Source organism: Alligator mississippiensis, chromosome 7 (genome assembly GCF_030867095.1).
Source record: "Alligator mississippiensis isolate rAllMis1 chromosome 7, rAllMis1, whole genome shotgun sequence".
In the NCBI taxonomy this organism is placed as follows: domain Eukaryota; kingdom Metazoa; phylum Chordata; order Crocodylia; family Alligatoridae; genus Alligator; species Alligator mississippiensis.
In genome coordinates, this window is record NC_081830.1 from 3,218,872 (window position 1) to 3,238,043 (window position 19,172).

Consider the following 19,172-nt stretch of genomic DNA (forward strand, 5'->3'; position numbering starts at 1 on the left):
GGCGCCCCGTGGCGGGAAGGCCCAAGATGGCGGTGTCTACATGGGTCTTGCGGGGCTGCCCCGGCCTCGTACACCGGCGCTTCCCGGGCATGCTGCACCTAAAAGCCGTGCGGCTGCCGCCCGCGTTGGCCGCCGCCGCTGACCGCCTGCTGCTGCTGCGGGGTGGGTGCCCGAGCGCCCCGGGGATGGTTAGGAAGCTGCTGCAGGCAGGGCTAGCACTACATCCGCGGTTCCCCAAGCTGTAGTCTGGTCAGCAGGTTTGTTACAAGTTGCCAACAATGTGCTTGGACCACCAAACTTCAAACGTCAAGTTCAGCTGAAAAATGTCCTGCCGGTATTTAAGGTTGCGGCGTTTTTAAATCGCTGCACGGCGTGTCCGAGCGTGGGGACCGCCGGAGTTGATGCAGGGTGGTGGGGGTGGCTCTTACAAGTGACAGTTGTGGGTGTTTTTGGCCCTGCCCAAAAGCATTGCCCACCCCAGGACCAGACAGACTCCAGAGGTCCCTTCCAGCTCCGCTTCTTTGCAACCTTTAGGTTTCTGGGCCTAAGGAGAATAGGGCTGTGAAAAGTTTTGCCAGCTGTCTTGTTTCTCAGCCCTGCTTGTTTCAAGTGTGTGCAGATTGATACCCAGCCCCCTGCGAGCTACCCCAGAAGTGGCTGCATGTTGCTGTTAGGTGAACTGTGTAGGGTCCCAATGACTGTGACTCCCATTTCCCACCTGCATTACAGTCTCCCATTTCATTTTTGCCCTCCCAGGTTCCTCTGTGCAGAACATGCAGAGTAAAGCGAAGGCCCTCACCAATTACTTGTGGAGCCGGAAGCGGCCTCCGGAGGCGGGTGATCTGAGGAGGAAAGCACGGCAACTGGAACGGCAGCTCAGAGAGGAAATGGTCCAGACCTCATCATCAGGTGAGTACAGCTTTTGGGAGGATGGGGTGAAAGCCAGCTGCGAGCGAGGTGACAGGCTCCGTGGTGAGTCATGCCGTCCTTAAAGTTGCTGTCAAACTGATCGTCCCTGGGTGTGACATTTATTTATTGGATTTAATATGCCACCCTTCTCAGGGAAGCTTACTGTAGGAGATAGGATAACATATAAAAGGAAATGGAATATTAAAGTGTGAAAACAGAAACTTCTTAAAGCGATAACCTTGCTTGCAAAATGCCTGCCCGAACGTGATGGCCTTAAAGCACTTTGGGGAAAACGTCCAGGCTCTGCCTCTGGCAAGTCTTAAGGGTGAAGGAGCAACTGTGGAGAATGATTGCCCACACGTGTTCATCAAGCATAGTTGCTGCCCTGATGGCACTAGCAGGAGGCCGGGTTGCTCTCGACTGACTTTAGGGAATGCAACAGGGCATAAGGGTACGAGGCAGTCTGTTGGGTACATAGGGCCCAGACTTTTTAAGGCTGTATAGGTCAAAGCAAGTTCACTGAATGAATTGCATCCAGAAAGCTACTGGAAACCAGTACAGCCTCTGGAGCTACTGCTGGCTCCGTGAGTCTCCAAGGGGCAGCCTAGCCTGGCTGGTCTACCACACCAGTGAGAGCACTGGAGGACAAGGCCGTGCATGTTTAGAAGGTAATGGGATCATGACAGGTGATGCTAAGAGCGGCGTGCTGCAGGGAGTAAGGCTTTCTCCTTTGGCATAAGTGTTGTCCACCACATCTTTGTTTTCTCCCTCTCTATCTCAGACACACCGGCTCTGCTGAATGTGGCAGACGAACAGAAGCTACAGAACAAGATACTGGCTATGCTGCGGAAAACCACTTACCACTGGGAGGCAGTGAGGTAACAGCAGCTTGGGGTTGTTGTCCTTCTCCAGTGCTAAGATGCAGCTCGCCTTGGGTTGAGGTAACTGCATATAGATTCAAAAGGATGTTGTGCAGGGGTGGGGTGGGACAGATGGGTAACAGCAGCATGACAGAGCTGTCCTGAAGTTGTTTGCTTTGTGTTTGGATGAAGCCAATTCTGCATCAGAGCAACTTGGCAAGAGCTCAAAGGGATGTCGTGTCTGCTACCCGAATATAGCCAGTGTTTGTGATGGGGGGAAGGTTGGATACTAGTCACACAGGTCTGCTTTGTCTGACCCTGAAATGCAGTTGCTTTGGGACATGGGATCTAACAGCCCCACTTCTGGGCAGTGAGAAGGAGGTCAGCACTGATGCATAGGGCTCAGCCCCATGTGCTGCGTCTATTCCTTTCTTCCCAGGTACAATGACGAGCTGAGTCTTGTATACATGGCAGCTCGGCTGGCTGGAGAATTTGCAGCCATGTCCAGAGTCTTCCATGAGGTGAGATGCTGTGGTAATCCCAGAGCTTGGGATAGACCCTACAAATCTGAGTCTTAGCTCCAAGCCCATGGTGTTTCTCTTTCTTGTTTTTGTTCCCTAGATACAGAAGCGGGTCCCAGGCTTCGCCCCCCGCACCTTATTGGATTTTGGCTCTGGGACTGGCTCTGTCAGCTGGTGAGCCCCCACCTCAAGAAGGAATTATGTCCAGGTAGTGCAAGGAGTGTTGTCTTCTGCACCGTGGTCTCACCTGTTCCCATTGTTCCCATCTTTCTGCAGGGCAGCGCACAGCTTCTGGGGCGAGAGCCTGAATGAATATGTGTGTGTGGACAGCTCGGCCTCCATGCTTTCCGTCGCTGAACAGCTGCTTCAAGGTTAGGCTTCTAGCAGGTGCTGGTGTGCATGCTGGGGGACGTATCACTTCCCAAAGATCATGGTCTGAGCCTTAGTCAGCCAGCACCTGTTCGAACTATGAGACCCAACTGCTAGCCCCTCCTCTGGGGAGCAACTCGGGAGTCCTGTTTTCCAGCTTCCCTGCTCGATTTTCCTACACCCCTCTGCACCCTACAGTGAGGTTACCCCTCACTGTATCTGGGTTTGGGGAGGTGAGGGTGGGGTGGGATGAGCTATGTCTGTTTAAGCCCCTCTCATTCCTTGGAGAGCATGCTGCCCCACCTAGGCCTGTTCTTCGGAGTATCTCTGTACCCCCAGGATGCCGGCTCCCCTCTTTTGATTACCTGCTTCTCTTGTTCCTACAGGTGACTCCGATTCCCAGACGCCCCACTTCTCAACCGTGTATTTCCGACAGTTCCTCCCCGTCTCGCCCAAGGTAGAAATGCTTTTGTCTTGCCCTGTAAACTGCGGTGGACATTAAAGGGATCTCATAAGGGCATGTGATTCTTGTGGAAAATATATTCATGAACTAGGAGAGCAGATTTGACTCTAGTATGTATTTGTGCCTGGTAGCCTCTCTGCTTCTGATCTTGTTGGACTCCGGTTTGCTACTGATCCTTGGTGCCACTTGCCTGCCAAGCTCCCACAGTGCTTTGCAGATGAACCTCCTAGAGTCATGACATGTTTTTGTGTCCAGAGGCTTTTCTAATGAGCCTGACACTAATGAGCTGGGGGAGAATGGTGTGAAAGACTCCTGTCCTGGGTGACATCTGCCCAGTGAGATCCTACAATGGATTGAGGAGGTGGTGTCAGGATGGAGCTGCTAAGAATCGGGAGTTGAGCCTGTCTCGGCTCTTCTCATGGATTTCCCCTCAACAGCCCTGCCACCTTTGGCAGACAAAGAGGGTGTAGTTTGGTTTGGTCTCCCACCCCCAGCTGACACCCCATCTCTTGGCAGGTGAAGTTCAACCTTGTGGTCTCTGCTTTCTCTCTGAATGAGCTGCCCAGCCTGGCTGAGCGGATGGAGACCATCCAGACGCTGTGGAGGAAGACGGATGACTTTCTGGTCAGTGAATCCTCCAAGCCTATGTTTGGCTTCCAGGCACACTTGGCCAAAACCTGTTCCCCTTACCCCATCCCCCACCTGCTGCTCCTTTCTCCTAGATATGCTTGTCTAGCTGCTTCTCTTTCTCCTGTCTCAGGTGTTGGTTGAGAATGGCACGAAGGAAGGGCACCAGATGCTCATGGAGGCACGAGAAGTTGTCCTCAAGGTGAGAGAACTCCTCCCCACCTTGTCTGGATCACCAATGAGAGCAACTTCTGCGTCCTCATAGCCGTTGTTTCTCAGGTCCCTTGTCAGTTCCCTTAGCTCCGGGGTGGGACCCAGGCATCTGGAGCAGCCCAGGTGTCCAGAATGGGAGTGTAGGGCGATCAGACTTGAGAGGGATCTGCATTTCCAAGCTAGGGGAGACTAGTATGGATGGGACTACAGTATCCAAGGGAGCGACGCAGGGTGCTCCCCTCCTGACCGGTGAGACCAAGGAGTTCGGGCTAGTGCAGGGTGAGAAGGGGAGTGCAGTCTGCCCTCAGGGTGCTCTAACTCCTATTTTCTTCACCCACAGGGTGGGGACAAGCTGGTTCATGACCCACGAGAGGCTCAAGTCTTTGCTCCAGTAAGTGCAGGCCTGGCCTGAGGATGTCGATGCTGAGATTTGTCAGTGATGGGAGACTCTCTGACACTGCTCCGTGTCTGTCTGTCTTTTGTCTCCAGTGCCCGCACCACCTGCCCTGTCCCCGCCTCTCATCTCAGAAGCCCCTGTCTTGCAATTTCATACAAGCCTATCATCCCCTACCCTTCAGTAAGGTAAGTGCCTATTATATCTGCTGGAAGGCTGTGCAAGGAAGCAGTGATGGTGGGCAGCAGGGCAATGGAGAGTGGGATGTGACTTCCTCCTCTGCGGGGGTGGGGTTGGGGACTGGATCCAAGCCAACCAGGAGAACTCACTGGCTCAGGGAATAGGGAAGACAGCTTTCCTCCTCAGTGGTATGTGTGATGTGATCAAGCACCAGACCGGAAGACAGGGAACCAGGAACATGTGTGTAATGTCGTTCTCAGCTCACCGTATGAAGATCTGCGAAGGGTGGGTGGGGAACACCCCTTTCCCTGACTTAGCATCCTGTGCCTGTGTCATTGCAGAACCCAGAAGTGCAGGAGGAGAGATTCTTCTTCTTGATCCTACGCCGTGGGTCTGGGGAAACCGAAGAGCCCTGGCCTCGCATAATCCAGCGAGTTCTGCCCCTTTCTCGCCATGTCCACTGCCATCTGTGCTGTGCTGATGGGACTGTGCAGCACGCAGTCATAACCGCACGCAGACATGGCAGGTACCAGCCTCGCTACTAGAAGGGCTCTGCCCTCATCCAACCCTTGGTGGGGAACTGATTGGCTCAGAGAGGTGGGAAAATGGAATGGGGGACCTTTTTCTCTCTGGAGGTTAGGCTGCCAGTTGTGGTTTGGCCTAGGGCTGAGTGGATTGGCTAGTGGACAGGGCAGAGGATGGGTTGCCAAGCTTTGCTGTCTGTGGAGTGCCGGCCTCCAATCCAGTCCTAATGCTAAGGCAAGAGGACTGGCTTTCACGCAGTCGGGAAATATAATGGATTAATTATCTTTGAGAATGTAGACCCCCTCACCAGCCTTTCCCTTGCAGAGATCTATACCGCTGTGTCCGGTGTAGCCACTGGGGTGACCGGCTGCCTGTTGTGAATGTCCCGGAGGAGATATCACCATCATCAGGGGATAATGGGAGTGCCCAGACGGAGGATCAAAGCTGAGCTGGCCGTATTGCGCTGAATAGTCCCCTCCTGTGGGTCGACTCCATGCCATGGACCGATGAATGCAGCCCTCAAGCCTAGCATCTGCCTGGTTCACCCAGAGGAGCATCCCCTGCTGTCAGTGCTCTGGCAGAGGATGGCGTAGTGCGGAGGATTGTGGTCTTTGACCTGCTTTCTGCATGTAATGTTCTTGCTGTTCCTGTTTCCTCTTGTTACATCACTCTGTCTGTCCCTCTTGTGTTCTGTCTGCCCATGCCTTGTCATCCTTCATCCAGGCGATCATCTTCCATGCCGTTCCTGCCCTTGTTGTTTGCCATCTCTGACGCTCATCCCCATTTGTTCTTCTGATGCATCTCACCTGCTTCCTTTCAGTTGTGGGTCAGTTCAGATGTTCGTTGAGTCTTATTCTCTCTGTTTCCCCTGCACTCTCCATGCATCCAGGAAAAGAGCCTGCAGGGATCACTAATGGCTAGACTACAGCCGCAGGAGCAGAAGTTTTGAGTTCCCATCTCCATTAGGCAGATTTCTGTTCTTGGGGTTGTCACGTTATCTAATAAACAGTTTGTGAAAAGTCTAGCAACTGCAGTCTCTGGGCTTCAAAAGTGATGGGAGTATTCAACTGGCAGAACTCAGGGAGCCCAGTATCCTGCACTATATCTCTGACCCCAGGGACGAAGCAAGGCGCAGGAAGTTCATGCTCCTCTCCAGCTCGGAGGAGAGGGTTCTAGTGAGTAGAGCAGGAGGTTGCTGTGATCTGGCGTCTGTTGTGCAACTGGCTGTATCTCATCCCTTCCCTTTTTCTTTGCTTTGCTTTTTCTCCTGTTAGGTGTTGGAAGTGGTAAGATCTTACTCCTAGTTCCCTGCTAAAAACTGGGCTTCTGGTGAGGGGATGCTCTGGGAGAGTGGAGGCAGAGTGAGGAGATGAGCATTCGCTGACATCTGCTCTGCTCCCATGGGAGGCTGGTGGCTGCAGAGCCGTACTGACAGGCCACTCCACTCCACCTCCTGCCCTTGGAGTGGGAGAAGCGGCGCCACTGGTTGCTGCTGGCCTCTTGTACCCCCTGGCTGGAGATCCTGTTTCAAATGTTATGCCTACTTGTACCCTTTGCATACAGTTGCGGTATTTGCGGCTGGGACATTCAAAGTCCGTGTTTGCTTTGTGATCTCCATAATTCAAGTGGTAAAACCAGCTTGGCATGTTTCAGCTGTGTCACTCCCCAAGTTTCCATAACACTCAATCTGGAGCTGAATCATTGCATCATTAGAGAAGTGGGGCTGGAAGGGACCTCGGGAGCAAATTTGACTGGTGGTGTCTGGAGTGGGTGCGGGAAATGTGGGTTACTGTGTGATCTTTGGGTTCCTGCAACAATGGTGGCGAGGGAAGACTGCCTCTCTTTGCATCCCTGCAACACCTAGAATCAGAAAAGTAGAGCTAGAAAGGACCTCGGGAGGTCACCTAGTCCAACCCCCTGCTCAAGGTAGGATCATCCTTGTCTAAACCGTCCTGGACATGTCTGTCGCAACTATTTCTTAAAACTGAATGAACAAACCACTCACACGACACAAATGCTGGAAATTTCAAAACCACTCTTAACTTGCCCAAGGTGAAGCAGGGGGACTGCAGGGACAGGATACTGACAGTGCAAGGATAAGTAGTTAAATATGTTCACCCTTCACACCATGCTGGGGCAGTAGGGCCAGCCCTGATTGAGGGGAAAGGACCACCTGTGGGCTCTGTCTTCACCACAGCATACACTAGGGTGGTTATTTATAGTGTCCAGATTGGAGATTAATTCACTTGCCCCCCAAGTCAGCCAGTGCTAACAGCTTGGGGCCATATCACCAGCCTAGGGAAAGGCTTAGGGTGCATGCAGTGCCAGTGCACTGTTCTGGGGCCCTTATTGAGGGCAGAGCATTCCCTATGGATCCCCTGCCTCATTCCTGGCACCCCTTGCCCCCAGGCTGCAGCACTGGGGTCAGCACTGATTGTGGGGGAGAGAGACTCCCTCCCCTCAGCACTTGCGGCAGATGTATAGGTAACTAGAGAAGTAGTGGGCCAGTTCCTGCTGGCACGGGTTGTAAATTGCTCCATTGAGAATAAATAGAGCATGAAATGTAGGGATACATTTTAAGGAATAAGGTAGTTCCCATGTGCTTGATGCAGATTAAAATCGAAGTACTAGAGCCATTCACCTGAAAAGGGCACCAGCTTCAATTCAGCCCCAGGGCAAGGAGGGAGTCTCCAAGTCCCCATCCTGACTAGGGTGGTGGGTCGTGGGGCAGGATGCTTTTTCCTTCTGGAGAGGTAGACTGGCTCTGCGGCCCCAGGCTGCTGGCACTGGAGTGAGGCTGGGGAATGGGGCTCCAATTTGCACCCTATCAGTAACTCGATCTCCCATCTTGCAGCCCTGATGAGGCCTGAGTCCTGTGGTCCCATGACCGCTGGCACCAAGCACCACCCAGTGAGCAAAGAGTCCAGTGGATGGGTCTGAAAGGCTGAGTTGGCTTCTTCCCACATCGGGGATCCTCCTGGACTACAGCAGGGCCATGGGCCCCTGGGGCTGTATGTATGCAAGCTGTATCCCTGGTTCGGATCCACCAAACAGCTGAGCCAGCACTATTTGCCTTGCCTTGATCTTGAGAAAAGGGCCTCTTGAGCGGTGTTTACCAGTACAGTATTTAATGACAATGTACTTGAAGGGAAGTGGAATGGGGAAAGGAGGCAGAGGGCGGGATGCAGGGAGGGCGTTGGGAGTTTCAGCAAGGTGATTTGCTCCTATTGCTTCAGGGTTGGGAGACAAGCGAGCAGGTAACGATCAGCATCAGGCAGGGATTGGAGCAAGAGAGAAAATAAGGAAAAGGAACGAGAGGCAGGGAGGTAGAGGGATCAAAGTGGGGCAAGAGGAGAAGAGAGAAGGGGGGTGGTAATAGTTGGAGTAACAGCAGAGAAACTAATGGGAAGGGGAGGAAGTGTGGCCAGAAGGATGCTGCACCACTGCCTCACTTGCTGGGGACAGTGAGCATGAGGTTAGGCACGAGGACAGTGGAGGTTTGCACTTCCAACACCGTTCTGCTGCTTGGGTGGGAGCGGGCTTGGCTGCTTCGCTGTAGAGGTCTCTTCAGTGCAGTAGGGGCATTTCTGTCTGTTCTTAGCTAAGATCACCGTCAAGGTTGCCCTTGGCTGACTTGAGCTGAGGATTGTTACAACCCAGGGGCATCTGGCCCTGCACTGTCCCCTAAAGCGATGGAGCTGCTCCTGGCTGTGAAGATCGGCTGCCTGGTGGGGCTGCTTCTCCTCACGCTGTTCTGCGGCCTCGTCCCGGCTCAGGTGAAATGGTTCCAGATCCACGCAGCCACAGGTGCGAGTGGGGCATAGGCGGGGTGGTTTGATCTCTCCTTTTCTCTCTCTTCCCCCCCACAACTCGCCCTGTCCTATTTCCCCTCTACATGGTCTTGTCACTCAGCTGTCATATCTTCCCTCTATCACTATTTCACGGGCTGTTTCTATTTTGTCTGTCTGTCTCTGCCTGTGCTGGTTTCTGTCCAGCTCATTGCTCCCAGCCCTGAGCTCATACCACTGCAAGCCTCTGGTATTCCTGGCACTAGGCCTGGGGGGAAACTTCAGTACAGAAGAGACAGGGTGATGGTGCTCTGGCTATGGGGCAATTACAGGTGTGATGGATATCTTGTTCTTTCTTTACCTGCCACGGGGCTGGAGATGCATGTGCTTGCAGCATATTCCTGGAATGGAGGAGGGCTGTTTCTTGCCCTCCTGCTTCCTTTCCTGCTTCCCTCGGCCTCTCTCCTTTTCTTTCTTTGTCTTCTCTTCCCCTTAAGTTTCTTCCCCGTGCTTTCTGCTATCATCCTTTCAGTCTGAGCTTAAAAAAACAAAAAAACCCACTAGTTTTGGCAATTCACTCATAAAAACCTGTTTCAATTAAAGGGAATTGTAGCTGTGTTGGTCTAAGGACACAGGCAGACAAAGTTTGCTGGGTGAATCTGATATCTTTTATCAGACCAGGTTTAGTTGGAAAAACATTTTTTTTTTTAGCAGTCCTTCAGGTTTGATTCTTTTTCCCCCCCAACTATTTAAGCCGGTCTAATAAAAGATATCAGATTCACCCAATGAACCTTGACTGCCTGTGTCCTTAGAGCAACAGGGCTATAACCTACACCCCTTTAATTGAAACAGGATTTTATGACTGACTTAAAAAAAAAAAAAAAAATCAAACCTGACAGCTTGCTAACATTTTTTTTTTCCCGACTACTTCAGCTGGTCTAATTAAAGATATCAGATTCACCCAAAGAACCTGGTTTGATTCAATTAAACTATTTTTGGGGGGAGGTGAGGAGGTGGAGGCGTTCTTTTTTGTGGGGAAAAGTTGTTTTTTGGCAGAATGTTGTTTCAGGGAGGAAAAAGAAATAAAAATGTTGTCACTGTAGACACCCTCCAAATGAGGAATTCCAATACTTTTTAAACGAGAGATTTGGGCTTTTGACATTGATGACTTATGACAGGATATACAGAGAATATAAAATATAAAGCCCAAACTGAAATAAAACACACTTGACCTGAAACAAATAATTTTCTCTCCAATAATTGTGTTTCATAGGAAATTTAGACATTTCCCAGGATGAAAACGAACTTTGGGGTTGTGGAATAACCCCCCAAAATGGCAGGTTCCTTTGCAGCTCCACTCTCAGCCTCAGCTGTTGATCTAGCTCCTTTTTCTTAACTCCCTTTTCCAAGTGGAACCATTCAACTTTTTAGGTATCAATGGACTGGCACATTCATAGTTGTATTGATCTATTACTATTACAAGAAATGCACATATTAATGCTACAGTCCTTGTATCTTATTGAGCAAAGTTCTTGAGTAGATCTCAAAGTACTTGAACATTATCCCTCTTTGCAGCACAGTGAGGGGAAGCGACTTGCTCGAGTTAGACCAACAGATTGAGATGGGGATAAAAAACCCAGACATCTCTCTTACCCCAAGATGATGCTCTCTCTAGCCCTGTCTCCCATCCTTCCTGCTTCATTCTTATGTACCTTGAGACTGATAAACCCCGCATTATCCTCCTATAACTCTCTCCTGCTCTCATTGTCACCCCTCCACCCATCTTGCTCCATAGGAAGACACCGACGCATCCTGAACTTCATTGGCTGCTTTGCAGCTGGGGTCTTCCTGGGTGCCTGCCTCATGCACATGGTAGCTGATGCACTGGAGGATATCAAGGAGGAGCTGGAGAAGAGGATGCAGCAGGTGAGAGAGTACAGCAAGGCCTAGGCTGGCATCAAGAGAGCCCATTGCTCAAAGAGGAAGTCATATGCAGAAAATGATAAGATACAGCATAGCTCATGCCTTCCACAAAAAGGTGCAGGGCTTTTTACATGGGAGGATAAATTTCTTGCAGAAAGGGCAGTGGACAAAATGTGTAGGATAGCATCATACACTCCGGAGAAGTCGGAAAGAGCAGCACATGCAGAGTGCAGGGCTCAGTCCCTCTAGCAAGGAGTAGATGTACACAATCATGCATGCATGCATACACATGCATAGGTGCATACATACACACTCCCCCAGTGCTCATTTCCCCCACACACACATGGATAGCTCCCCCAGTCCACCAGACATATGTCACCACAAGTAACAGCTCAGTCTTTCCAGCAAGTGTCCACAATAAGACTCGGTCCCTCTCATGAGAGGCAACACAGATTCTCACTTCCCATGTTAACCCACACCCACAAATTGCTGGGCTCAGCTTTTGTAGAGTGCAGTAGCACAGAGAAACCTCACTCCATCAGGGAGAAGACAGTACTATCCAGGGATCCTGGTTTTCTCTGATAAAAACAATTCTCCATTTTCAGATTAATCATAGAAAAATGTGGATTTGGGGTTACTTTTAAAAAAATGAAACACCACTATATGTATATGTATCTATATATTAGTGGTGTTTCATTTTAATCATGGAAAAATGTGGATTTTGTGTCACTTTTTTTAAATCCAAAAATTAGGGATTTTTTTCTTTTAATCAGAGAAAACCAGGCTCCCCGGTAATATCCGGATAACATATATGTAGCACCCTTTATTTTGGTAGGGGTGGTATGCAGTAACAGCAAACACACCAACACAGAGGAGGCCTGAGGCTCTTTGGGGATTGAAGAGACAGCCCATTCACTCCACTTGTTGGCAGGACATATCATGTGCCTGTGCACTTGCAAGCAAAAAACCCACACACACAGCAAGTCTCATCCCATCCACATTGCGACACACCTGCACACAGTCCTCTCACTCCAGCAGGGAGCAGCGCACAAGATTTGCATGCCTGTGTGCATGCATGCTCATGTGCATGCACACACCGATGCACAGAGTGGGTCTCATTGCCACCAGCAGAAGTCAGCATGTCGCAACACACACATGTGCATGCACATACACTGATGCACAAACTCATCCATTATTTCAATGGGGAGCAACATACTCAATGCACACAGAGGAGCAGTCAATCTTTCAAGCAGGGGACAGCATCCAAAAATCAATACAAACGCGTTCACGTGTGCATGCGTATGCAGATACCCTGTATGCAGCTGCCTCATACTAGAGTGGTTCTCAACCTTTTTAGACTCAAGGCACCCCTTAGAAAATGCCAGCTCTTAGTTTTCACTCAGTTCTTTGACCCAAAAAAAATAATAGAGCAGTTCTGCTTCAGAGAGATTGCAGCAGGTCAGAATATTTTTGGCGCTTGGATTCCTATTTGAAATCAGTGGGTTTATCTTGTGAATCATGTTTGCACACCTAACAGTGCTACTGTTGTGTGGCACGCCTCGGCACCCTTGAAAGGCTCCCAAAGCATCCCAGGATGCCACAGTACCTTGACTGAGAGTCACTATTCTACCAGGTAGCAACATGCAACATGTGCATGAGAATGCACAAACACAAAAACATATAAAGTATGGCTCATCCCTCCTACCTGTCAGCGTGTGTCTCTGTGTGTATATCACACAGAGACATACATGCATACAGACACAGATGACGGGGTTCATCCCCTAGTAAGATGTAGCACATTATTACAGCCCTCCAAAAGATAGCTTGTTTCCCCCTCAGCCTTTTAGGGACCAGCACACAAGATTTTATGCGAGTTTGTGCATGGACCTCCCCTACTTCCTCAGGGTATACAACGCACACAGCCGGGCTCAGTCACTCCAAACCAAGATAGCGCACAGCAGGACACCCACATCTCACTTTCACAAGGACAGCATATGCATGTGTGTACACCCCCACCAGCTTTGTCCTTTCAACAGGGGGGCAATTGGATACACACTGCCATCAGGGTGGGACCCTGGGACACGCACATGCTCCGAGAGTGCAGGGTGCAGACCCGTTAGCAAGAAGAGGGGTGCTGTTTGCTGACTTCTGCTCCAATGTCTCAACTTAGCTTTCTCTTGTGACTGTCTGGGTCCCCATAGTCTAGCACTTGAGGTACTGAACCCTATTGCCTATGCACCTGCCTAACTGCTCCCTTCTGGAAAGACCAGTATCGTGCGTGCGTGCACACATATGTGTGTGTGAGAGGTAGAAAGAGTGTCCCATGAATGAGGGACTGAGCTCTGCTGTGTGGGCATTGTGTGTCCTCTGTTGGAGCAACATTGCCTGGTTTCTTTGTGTCTTTCTCTGTGTATATCTGGATGCTTCTGTGGGCTGCCCCACCAGAGACACTGCTCTAATGCGTGTGCTTGGGAGGAGTAGGGATGTGCCTATGCATTGCCTATTCACTTCCCTCTAGCAAGGAACTGCACGTGCAAGACCATACACTTGCTCTTGCTCCAGCACATTATAAAATGCCCATACCTCACTCTAGCAGGTGGCACAGAAATAGATGCACACAAATGTATAGTGCACAGAAATATATACACACACACACGGCAGAGCGCTTTCTCTCTGGAAGGAAGCAGCTGTATGGCAACAAACAGATACACACACACACACATGCACAAATACAGGACAGACACAGAAATCAGGGCAAGAGGCAGCAAACATAGCAACATGGCCACTAACACAGAAAGTAGGGCTCAACCCCTCCAGACCGGAGAAGGACTTGTTGACATACCTAGCCACATACCACTCTGGCATGAAGTAGCACATTGTAATACACACACACACTCCCACTAGCGCACGTATACACAAACAGCAGGATGCCGCAGTGAGGGTGTATGGAGGGAAAGTTCATACAACCCCTCACTCCGGCTAGGAGCAGCAAATAGCACATAAAAGCATATGCTCACAAGCAAAACGGAGCAGCGCCCACTTCCTCAATTGGATAGCAGCACATGAAGAGAGCAGGGTGTATTCCTTCTTGCAGTTGGCAGTGGATCAGCGTTCATGTTGTGCCAACTGTCAGTACCTGGTCCACACCAGGTAAACTAATGATTCCCCTAGCAAACCGAATTCTGAGAACCTTTTGGGGATTCACAGTGTTCCTGCCACTGACCACCCAGACGTGGCACAATCCTATGGTTTTCATGCCATTGGGCCTGCACTCTGACTCTTACAACTTAATGCTGGGGGTCTGTCAGCTGCCAACAAAGCCTAATCAGTGTTCTTGCTCTCCTACCAAGAAGCAGCACCCATCGCATCACACATTTGCAAGTATCTCCTTCAAACCAGCAAGGAGCAACAGATAGTAACACACACACCTACATCCATATTTGCACAGAGCAGGGTTCAATCTGTCCAGACCAGAGCAGCACACAGGAGGGATACCCACTGCTCACTTCTGCAGGTGCAGCACACAATAGTGTACACACACACACCCTGCAAGGCTCAGTTTCTCAGCATGGGATGGTGGTGGACATGCATCCTAACAGAGAAAGCAGGATGCATGTCCTGCATGCATCCTAACAGAGAAAGCTCAAGCACTCTAGCAAGAAGCACCAAACAGCAACACCCAGGTTGCTCCTTTACTTCAGCAGGGAGCAAAACTCCATAGTAATACTCCCCCATGTGCACAAGCACAAGGCCATATGGGCAAGGAGGCCATCCTTCCCAGACCAAGGCAGCACACAATGCTACACACAGACTCACACCTGCATCTTGCTTCAGTGCAAAGCAGCGCACACAGTAACATGCATATATACACAAAGCAGGGCTTGGTCTTTCCATCAGGGAACTGCAGGAACACCTCTCTTCTACACACCCACATGCAGGGTGTGCAGGGCACATGCAATCAGGAGGATTAAATCATTTCCAAAGCAGGTCAGAGGACAAATATTCACTCGCCCACACAGAAAACAAGGCTCTGTCCCTTTTCCAAAGATCATCACACATACTTGAACCACACACACACACACCATGACACCCCTTAGGAAGGAGTTGTGGGGAGCAGGAATTCTGGGGGTTGATTTACACCGCTCCTTTTTCCACCAGGCGGCAGCACGCAGCATGCAGGCTCACACACAGCCGGGGATTTAGCTGTTCTGCTGGTGGATAGCAGCGTTCTCTCCGTCCGGCAGGTGGTAGCACACCGTCACAAATACACAGGACCTTTTGTCGGCCTCAGTCCTTCCAGGAGGTGGTTATAGGAATGTGCTGTGGCCTACGCAGTATAAGATCCTTGAGACTTTTTCAACTGTGCTGCAGGATGCCACACAATGTTAACTGCTGGGTGTGCAAATGCAATTCATAAGATAAGCCCAGGGGTTTCAGAAAGGAATCCAAGGGGCAGAAACATCCTGAAATGTTGTTATCTGAGCTCTTCGCAACTGCAGCACGGATCTATTGTTTTTCTGTAGTCAAAAAACAAGTGAAAATTAAGCTGGCATTTTACTAGGGCTGCCTCGAGTTTATAAAGGTTGAGACCCCAAATGCACACACGCCGGGCCTCAAGCTGTTCAGCAGGGTGCAGCAGGAACCTAGGTGCTGGTGTGCAAACCAGAGGGCTGCTATGTACAATTGAGGTCTAAGAAACGTGGCCTTCCTCCCCTCCCCTAGCACTGTCTAATGCTTTTCTTTGCCTACAGGTTAGTCCTAGCCAGAACATCACAGGGAGCGCAAACAGTTCATCTGGGGCTGATGATGGCAAAGCTGAGGTGAGGGCCCAGAAACACCCCTGTGCCAGACAGTGGAAGAAAGAGCGATGGCTGGAGACAGGATGCGAGAGGGGACGTTTGGGAGGGGAATGACTGGTCCCCCATCAGACCTCCGCTCCCCATGCTGTGAATAGAGCCCAGGCGCCTCGGTTTCTAGCCCTTCCCTCCCCCTGTGTCCCACTTGGCCCGCTCCTCTACCATAGCCAGGGAGCCCTGGCTTATAGCCCCCTCCTGTTAGAGCAAGGGGGCTGGGACCCAAAACTCCTGGGTTTTACCCTTCGGTCAAGGAAAGGTACAGGGTTTAGTAAGGGTCTAACTCACTAGACCTCATTCCACTCTCAGCTCTAGAGATGGACCCCAGAGTCCTGGCTTTCAGCCTCCCAGTTGTAATGAGTAGACCTCATTTTCCTAACTAGTTCTGTTTTTAGCATATGTGCTCTGTAAGACATGGGAGGTTGCGGGGAGGCTTGTATACAAATGTCCCTCTAATCCAGCATGTCTTTCCCTCTCTCTCTTGGCATCTCCTCACCCCTCTCCCCCTACTTCATAGCTGGATTACCCTTTTGGGGAGCTCGTCATCTCCTGTGGCTTCTTCCTGGTCTTCCTGATCGAGAGCCTGGTGGTTCACTGCTGCCCTTCAGCCACTCATTCCCATGGAGCTGCAGCATCCGACAAAGACCCCAAGGACAGCGCCCTATCGCCCAGCTCCTTCCGGGCCCTGGTGCTCTTCGTCTCGCTCTCCTTCCACTCTGTTTTTGAGGGGCTGGCTGTTGGGGTGCAGCGGGACAAAACAGAAGTGCTGCAGCTCTGTGGAGCTGTTCTGGTCCACAAGGCCATCGTGGTCTTCAGCCTGGCCCTCAAGCTAGTGCAGAGCGGCACTCGGGCCCGCTGGAGGCTGGTCTACTTGGTGCTTTTTGCCCTTATGTCCCCTGCTGGCATTGCTGTGGGCATTGGGGTCTCGTTTTCTGGGGGGGATGCCAGCAGCCTGGCCAGGGCTGTACTGGAGGGGGTGGCAGCTGGGACTTTTCTCTATGTCACCTTCATAGAGATCCTGCCCCATGAACTGCACTCCTCGGAGGCTCCGCTGGCCAAATTCTTCTTCATTGCAATTGGCTTCACTTTCATGGCTGTCATTGCCATATGGGCCTGATGATGAGGGAAGGCCAAGAAATGGGATATGGGGCCTTTCCTCCTGGCAGGGAGGCATGGGGATGCCAGCTTGTGGGTGGGGGAGCTAGCTACCTGGCTCCAAAGGGTGGGGAATGGGGCACAGGGTGCTAGTTCTGTCCCCAGGGTAGGGAGACTAGTCAGTGTGGGGTGTGGGGAGAGGTACCCCCTAGCCAGTGAGGGGTGTGGGGGACATGGCTTATGAGGACAGGCTGAGGGAACTGCATTTATTTACTCTGGAGAAGAGAAGACTTGGAGAGGATTTGAAAGCAGCCTTTAACTACCTGAAGGGAGTTTGAAAGAGGATGGAGCTGGATTGTTCTCAGTGGTGGCAGACAACAGGACAAGGAGCAATGGGCTCAAATTGCAGCAAGAGAAGTTGAGGTTAGACATTAGGAAGAATTTTCTTACTAAGAGGGCAGTAAAACACAGGAACGGGTTACCCAGAGAGGTGGTGGAAGCTCCATCCTTGGAGGTTTTCAAAACCTGGCTAGACAAAGCCTTAGCTGGGATGATGTAGTTGGGGCTGGTCCTGCTTTGAGCAGGGGCTTGGACTAGAGGTGACCTCCTGCCAACCCTAATTTTCTATGACTCTATAATTGTGGTACGTTTCTATGCATGCCTCAGTTTCCTTTTCTCAATGTTTTGCACTTCACACTGGGAAGGAATGGGATAATATTCACCATGGACATGGAGTAGGGGGTAAGAGGTTAGTTTCTGTGGGTAGCTGTTGAGGCTGGTAGAGCATGTCCAACAAGTATCAAATAGATCAGTTTACATGTGGAAAAACACCTGTCCCATTCAGACAAGGTTCCTTGGGTGAATTTGATATCTTTTATTAGACCAACCCAATAGGTTGGAGAATAGTTATTAAGCAAGCTTTCGGGTTCAAAAACCCTTCGTCAGGCTAAGGAAGCTTCAGCAGTTGGTGTGTGCTCTTCCTGGATGTCCCATTCAGTGCATTTGAGGGTGATGTCTGCAGGAGATGGATCAAAGATATCCAGTGTGGGAAAACCAAGCTGAAAGGGGGTCATGGCTTAGACCTTGGGACTCAAACTAAGATAGTATGACCCAAAAAGGGACGCAGCTGCGTAGGCCTGGACAGTGGACATGTCTTATTGACGTGGACTTTGCTTAGACTTGACTTAGCATCCTTGGAACAGGATCACACTTAATACATGCTGACTGGGTTGAGAAGGGCTCCTTGCCTCGTTGCATTTCACCTCTGGTTTTGCCAGTTCCTGTTAAAGAATGAAACCCCAGTTACGTCCTACAGCTGCTTGAGCTTATCTGTAGAGCTACGGAGGCAGCGACGGGGCCAAGTGAGCCCAAGGAGACATGGGGCTCACCTTCACTAGACTCCACACCTGGGCTGTGTCCCTGGATAACCTGAAAGGCTGCCAAGAGACACACTGATATTTACTGCAAAAATTAAAATTGGCATTAAAAAAAAATGAAATATGCATTTTTTGTTTCCTTCAGTAAAAAATACAGCTTTGCTTTGAAAATAGCCTTTCTGTTTTAAATTGCATTTTTGTACCTTTTTTGTTTAAAAAAAAAAGATATAAAATAAAGGAAAAGAACCCCCACTTTCTTGGGCTTCTAGTTTTTTCCCCAATTTTTCAAATGGAAACAAGTAAATAGGGATATGAGGGTTTTTTCTCTGCTTTTCACCTCTGGTTGAAGGTGCTAAGGTGCCTTCCTCATAATAGCACCTTATAGAGATGCTAAACTTATACCCTTTATTGCCTCTCATATCAATGGGGAAAAAAAAGGAGAAAGGATAATAATTAAAAAAACCTGAAAGTAAAAATTCCTTCAACATTTTAGGGTAAAAAATATTGACCTTCTGCCTCATTTTTCATATTTTTAGTTTCAAAGCTTTTTTTTGAAACTTGAAACTTTACTGGAAAATGCTGTTTTTAATGATTTTTTTATTTGTTCAGAAGTCCCACATTTCAATATACATCTTGGGCTACAAAATACATTGCATGTCAGTCCAGAGAGGAGTTAGTATAGATAGCTAGGTCTTTTAGAGAAAAGCTGAAAATTTTCAGAGCTACCTAAGGGATTTTGTCATGCAACTCCCCTTAGTTTAATAAAAAAAAATCCATCGATGTACAATGGCAGATGATCTGACCGTAACAATTTCTACCTGGCCTCATAACTTTGCAATTCTAGGATGCAGGGAGAGACTCAGATGGACAAAAGGGATGCAGATTTCAGAGGATTCATCTCAGATCTGACTACATGAATTATCCTTGTAATTTGGAGGAAGATTCCTGTTTACTAGCTGACCCCGGTAGTGTAACAAGAGGTGGGCAACTAGGGCACCAGCCTCAGGTGCCTAGTGCGAGGGGGCACAAGAATGGCAGCCACTGCTGCTGCCACCCAGGGCACAGACCCTGGTTGT

General features: G+C 50.0%; 2 protein-coding genes across 3 annotated transcripts; both read left to right on the top strand.

The window, feature by feature from the left end:
- On the top strand, positions 1 to 6,085 carry METTL17 (methyltransferase like 17). Of its 2 annotated transcripts, XM_006262209.4 has the most exons (13): positions 2 to 162; positions 757 to 909; positions 1,691 to 1,787; positions 2,209 to 2,290; positions 2,391 to 2,464; positions 2,567 to 2,661; positions 3,046 to 3,116; positions 3,639 to 3,746; positions 3,883 to 3,951; positions 4,303 to 4,353; positions 4,452 to 4,544; positions 4,878 to 5,062; positions 5,386 to 6,085. In XM_006262209.4, exons 1-13 carry the CDS (start codon positions 27 to 29, stop codon positions 5,507 to 5,509), a joined length of 1,338 nt encoding a protein of 445 aa, XP_006262271.2. In that variant the 5' UTR covers positions 2 to 26; the 3' UTR covers positions 5,510 to 6,085. The 2 variants fall into 2 exon arrangements, with proteins under 2 accessions (XP_059587475.1, XP_006262271.2); XM_059731492.1 differs by lacking the exons at positions 2,209 to 2,290; positions 2,391 to 2,464 and having other exon boundaries at positions 1 to 162.
- Positions 6,086 to 6,190: 105 nt separating this feature from the next.
- SLC39A2 (solute carrier family 39 member 2) lies at positions 6,191 to 18,348 on the top strand. The gene is made up of 4 exons (XM_059731542.1): positions 6,191 to 8,868; positions 10,645 to 10,775; positions 15,524 to 15,592; positions 16,143 to 18,348. The coding sequence occupies exons 1-4, from the start codon at positions 8,754 to 8,756 to the stop codon at positions 16,740 to 16,742; spliced, it is 915 nt and encodes a 304-aa protein (XP_059587525.1). The 5' UTR covers positions 6,191 to 8,753; the 3' UTR covers positions 16,743 to 18,348.
- Positions 18,349 to 19,172: the final 824 nt, after the last annotated feature.

Excerpts from the sequence above, each read along its gene's own strand:
- METTL17 (XM_006262209.4), top strand. The coding sequence starts at position 27 with ATGGCGGTGTCTACATGGGTCTTGCGGGGCTGCCCCGGCCTCGTACAC. Across the intron at positions 163-756 it reads CCGCCTGCTGCTGCTGCGGG|GTTCCTCTGTGCAGAACATG; the intron begins GTGGGTGCCCGA and ends TTGCCCTCCCAG. Across the intron at positions 3,117-3,638 it reads TCCTCCCCGTCTCGCCCAAG|GTGAAGTTCAACCTTGTGGT; the intron begins GTAGAAATGCTT and ends ATCTCTTGGCAG.
- SLC39A2 (XM_059731542.1), top strand. The coding sequence starts at position 8,754 with ATGGAGCTGCTCCTGGCTGTGAAGATCGGCTGCCTGGTGGGGCTGCTT. Across the intron at positions 8,869-10,644 it reads CCAGATCCACGCAGCCACAG|GAAGACACCGACGCATCCTG; the intron begins GTGCGAGTGGGG and ends CTTGCTCCATAG. Across the intron at positions 15,593-16,142 it reads CTGATGATGGCAAAGCTGAG|CTGGATTACCCTTTTGGGGA; the intron begins GTGAGGGCCCAG and ends CCTACTTCATAG.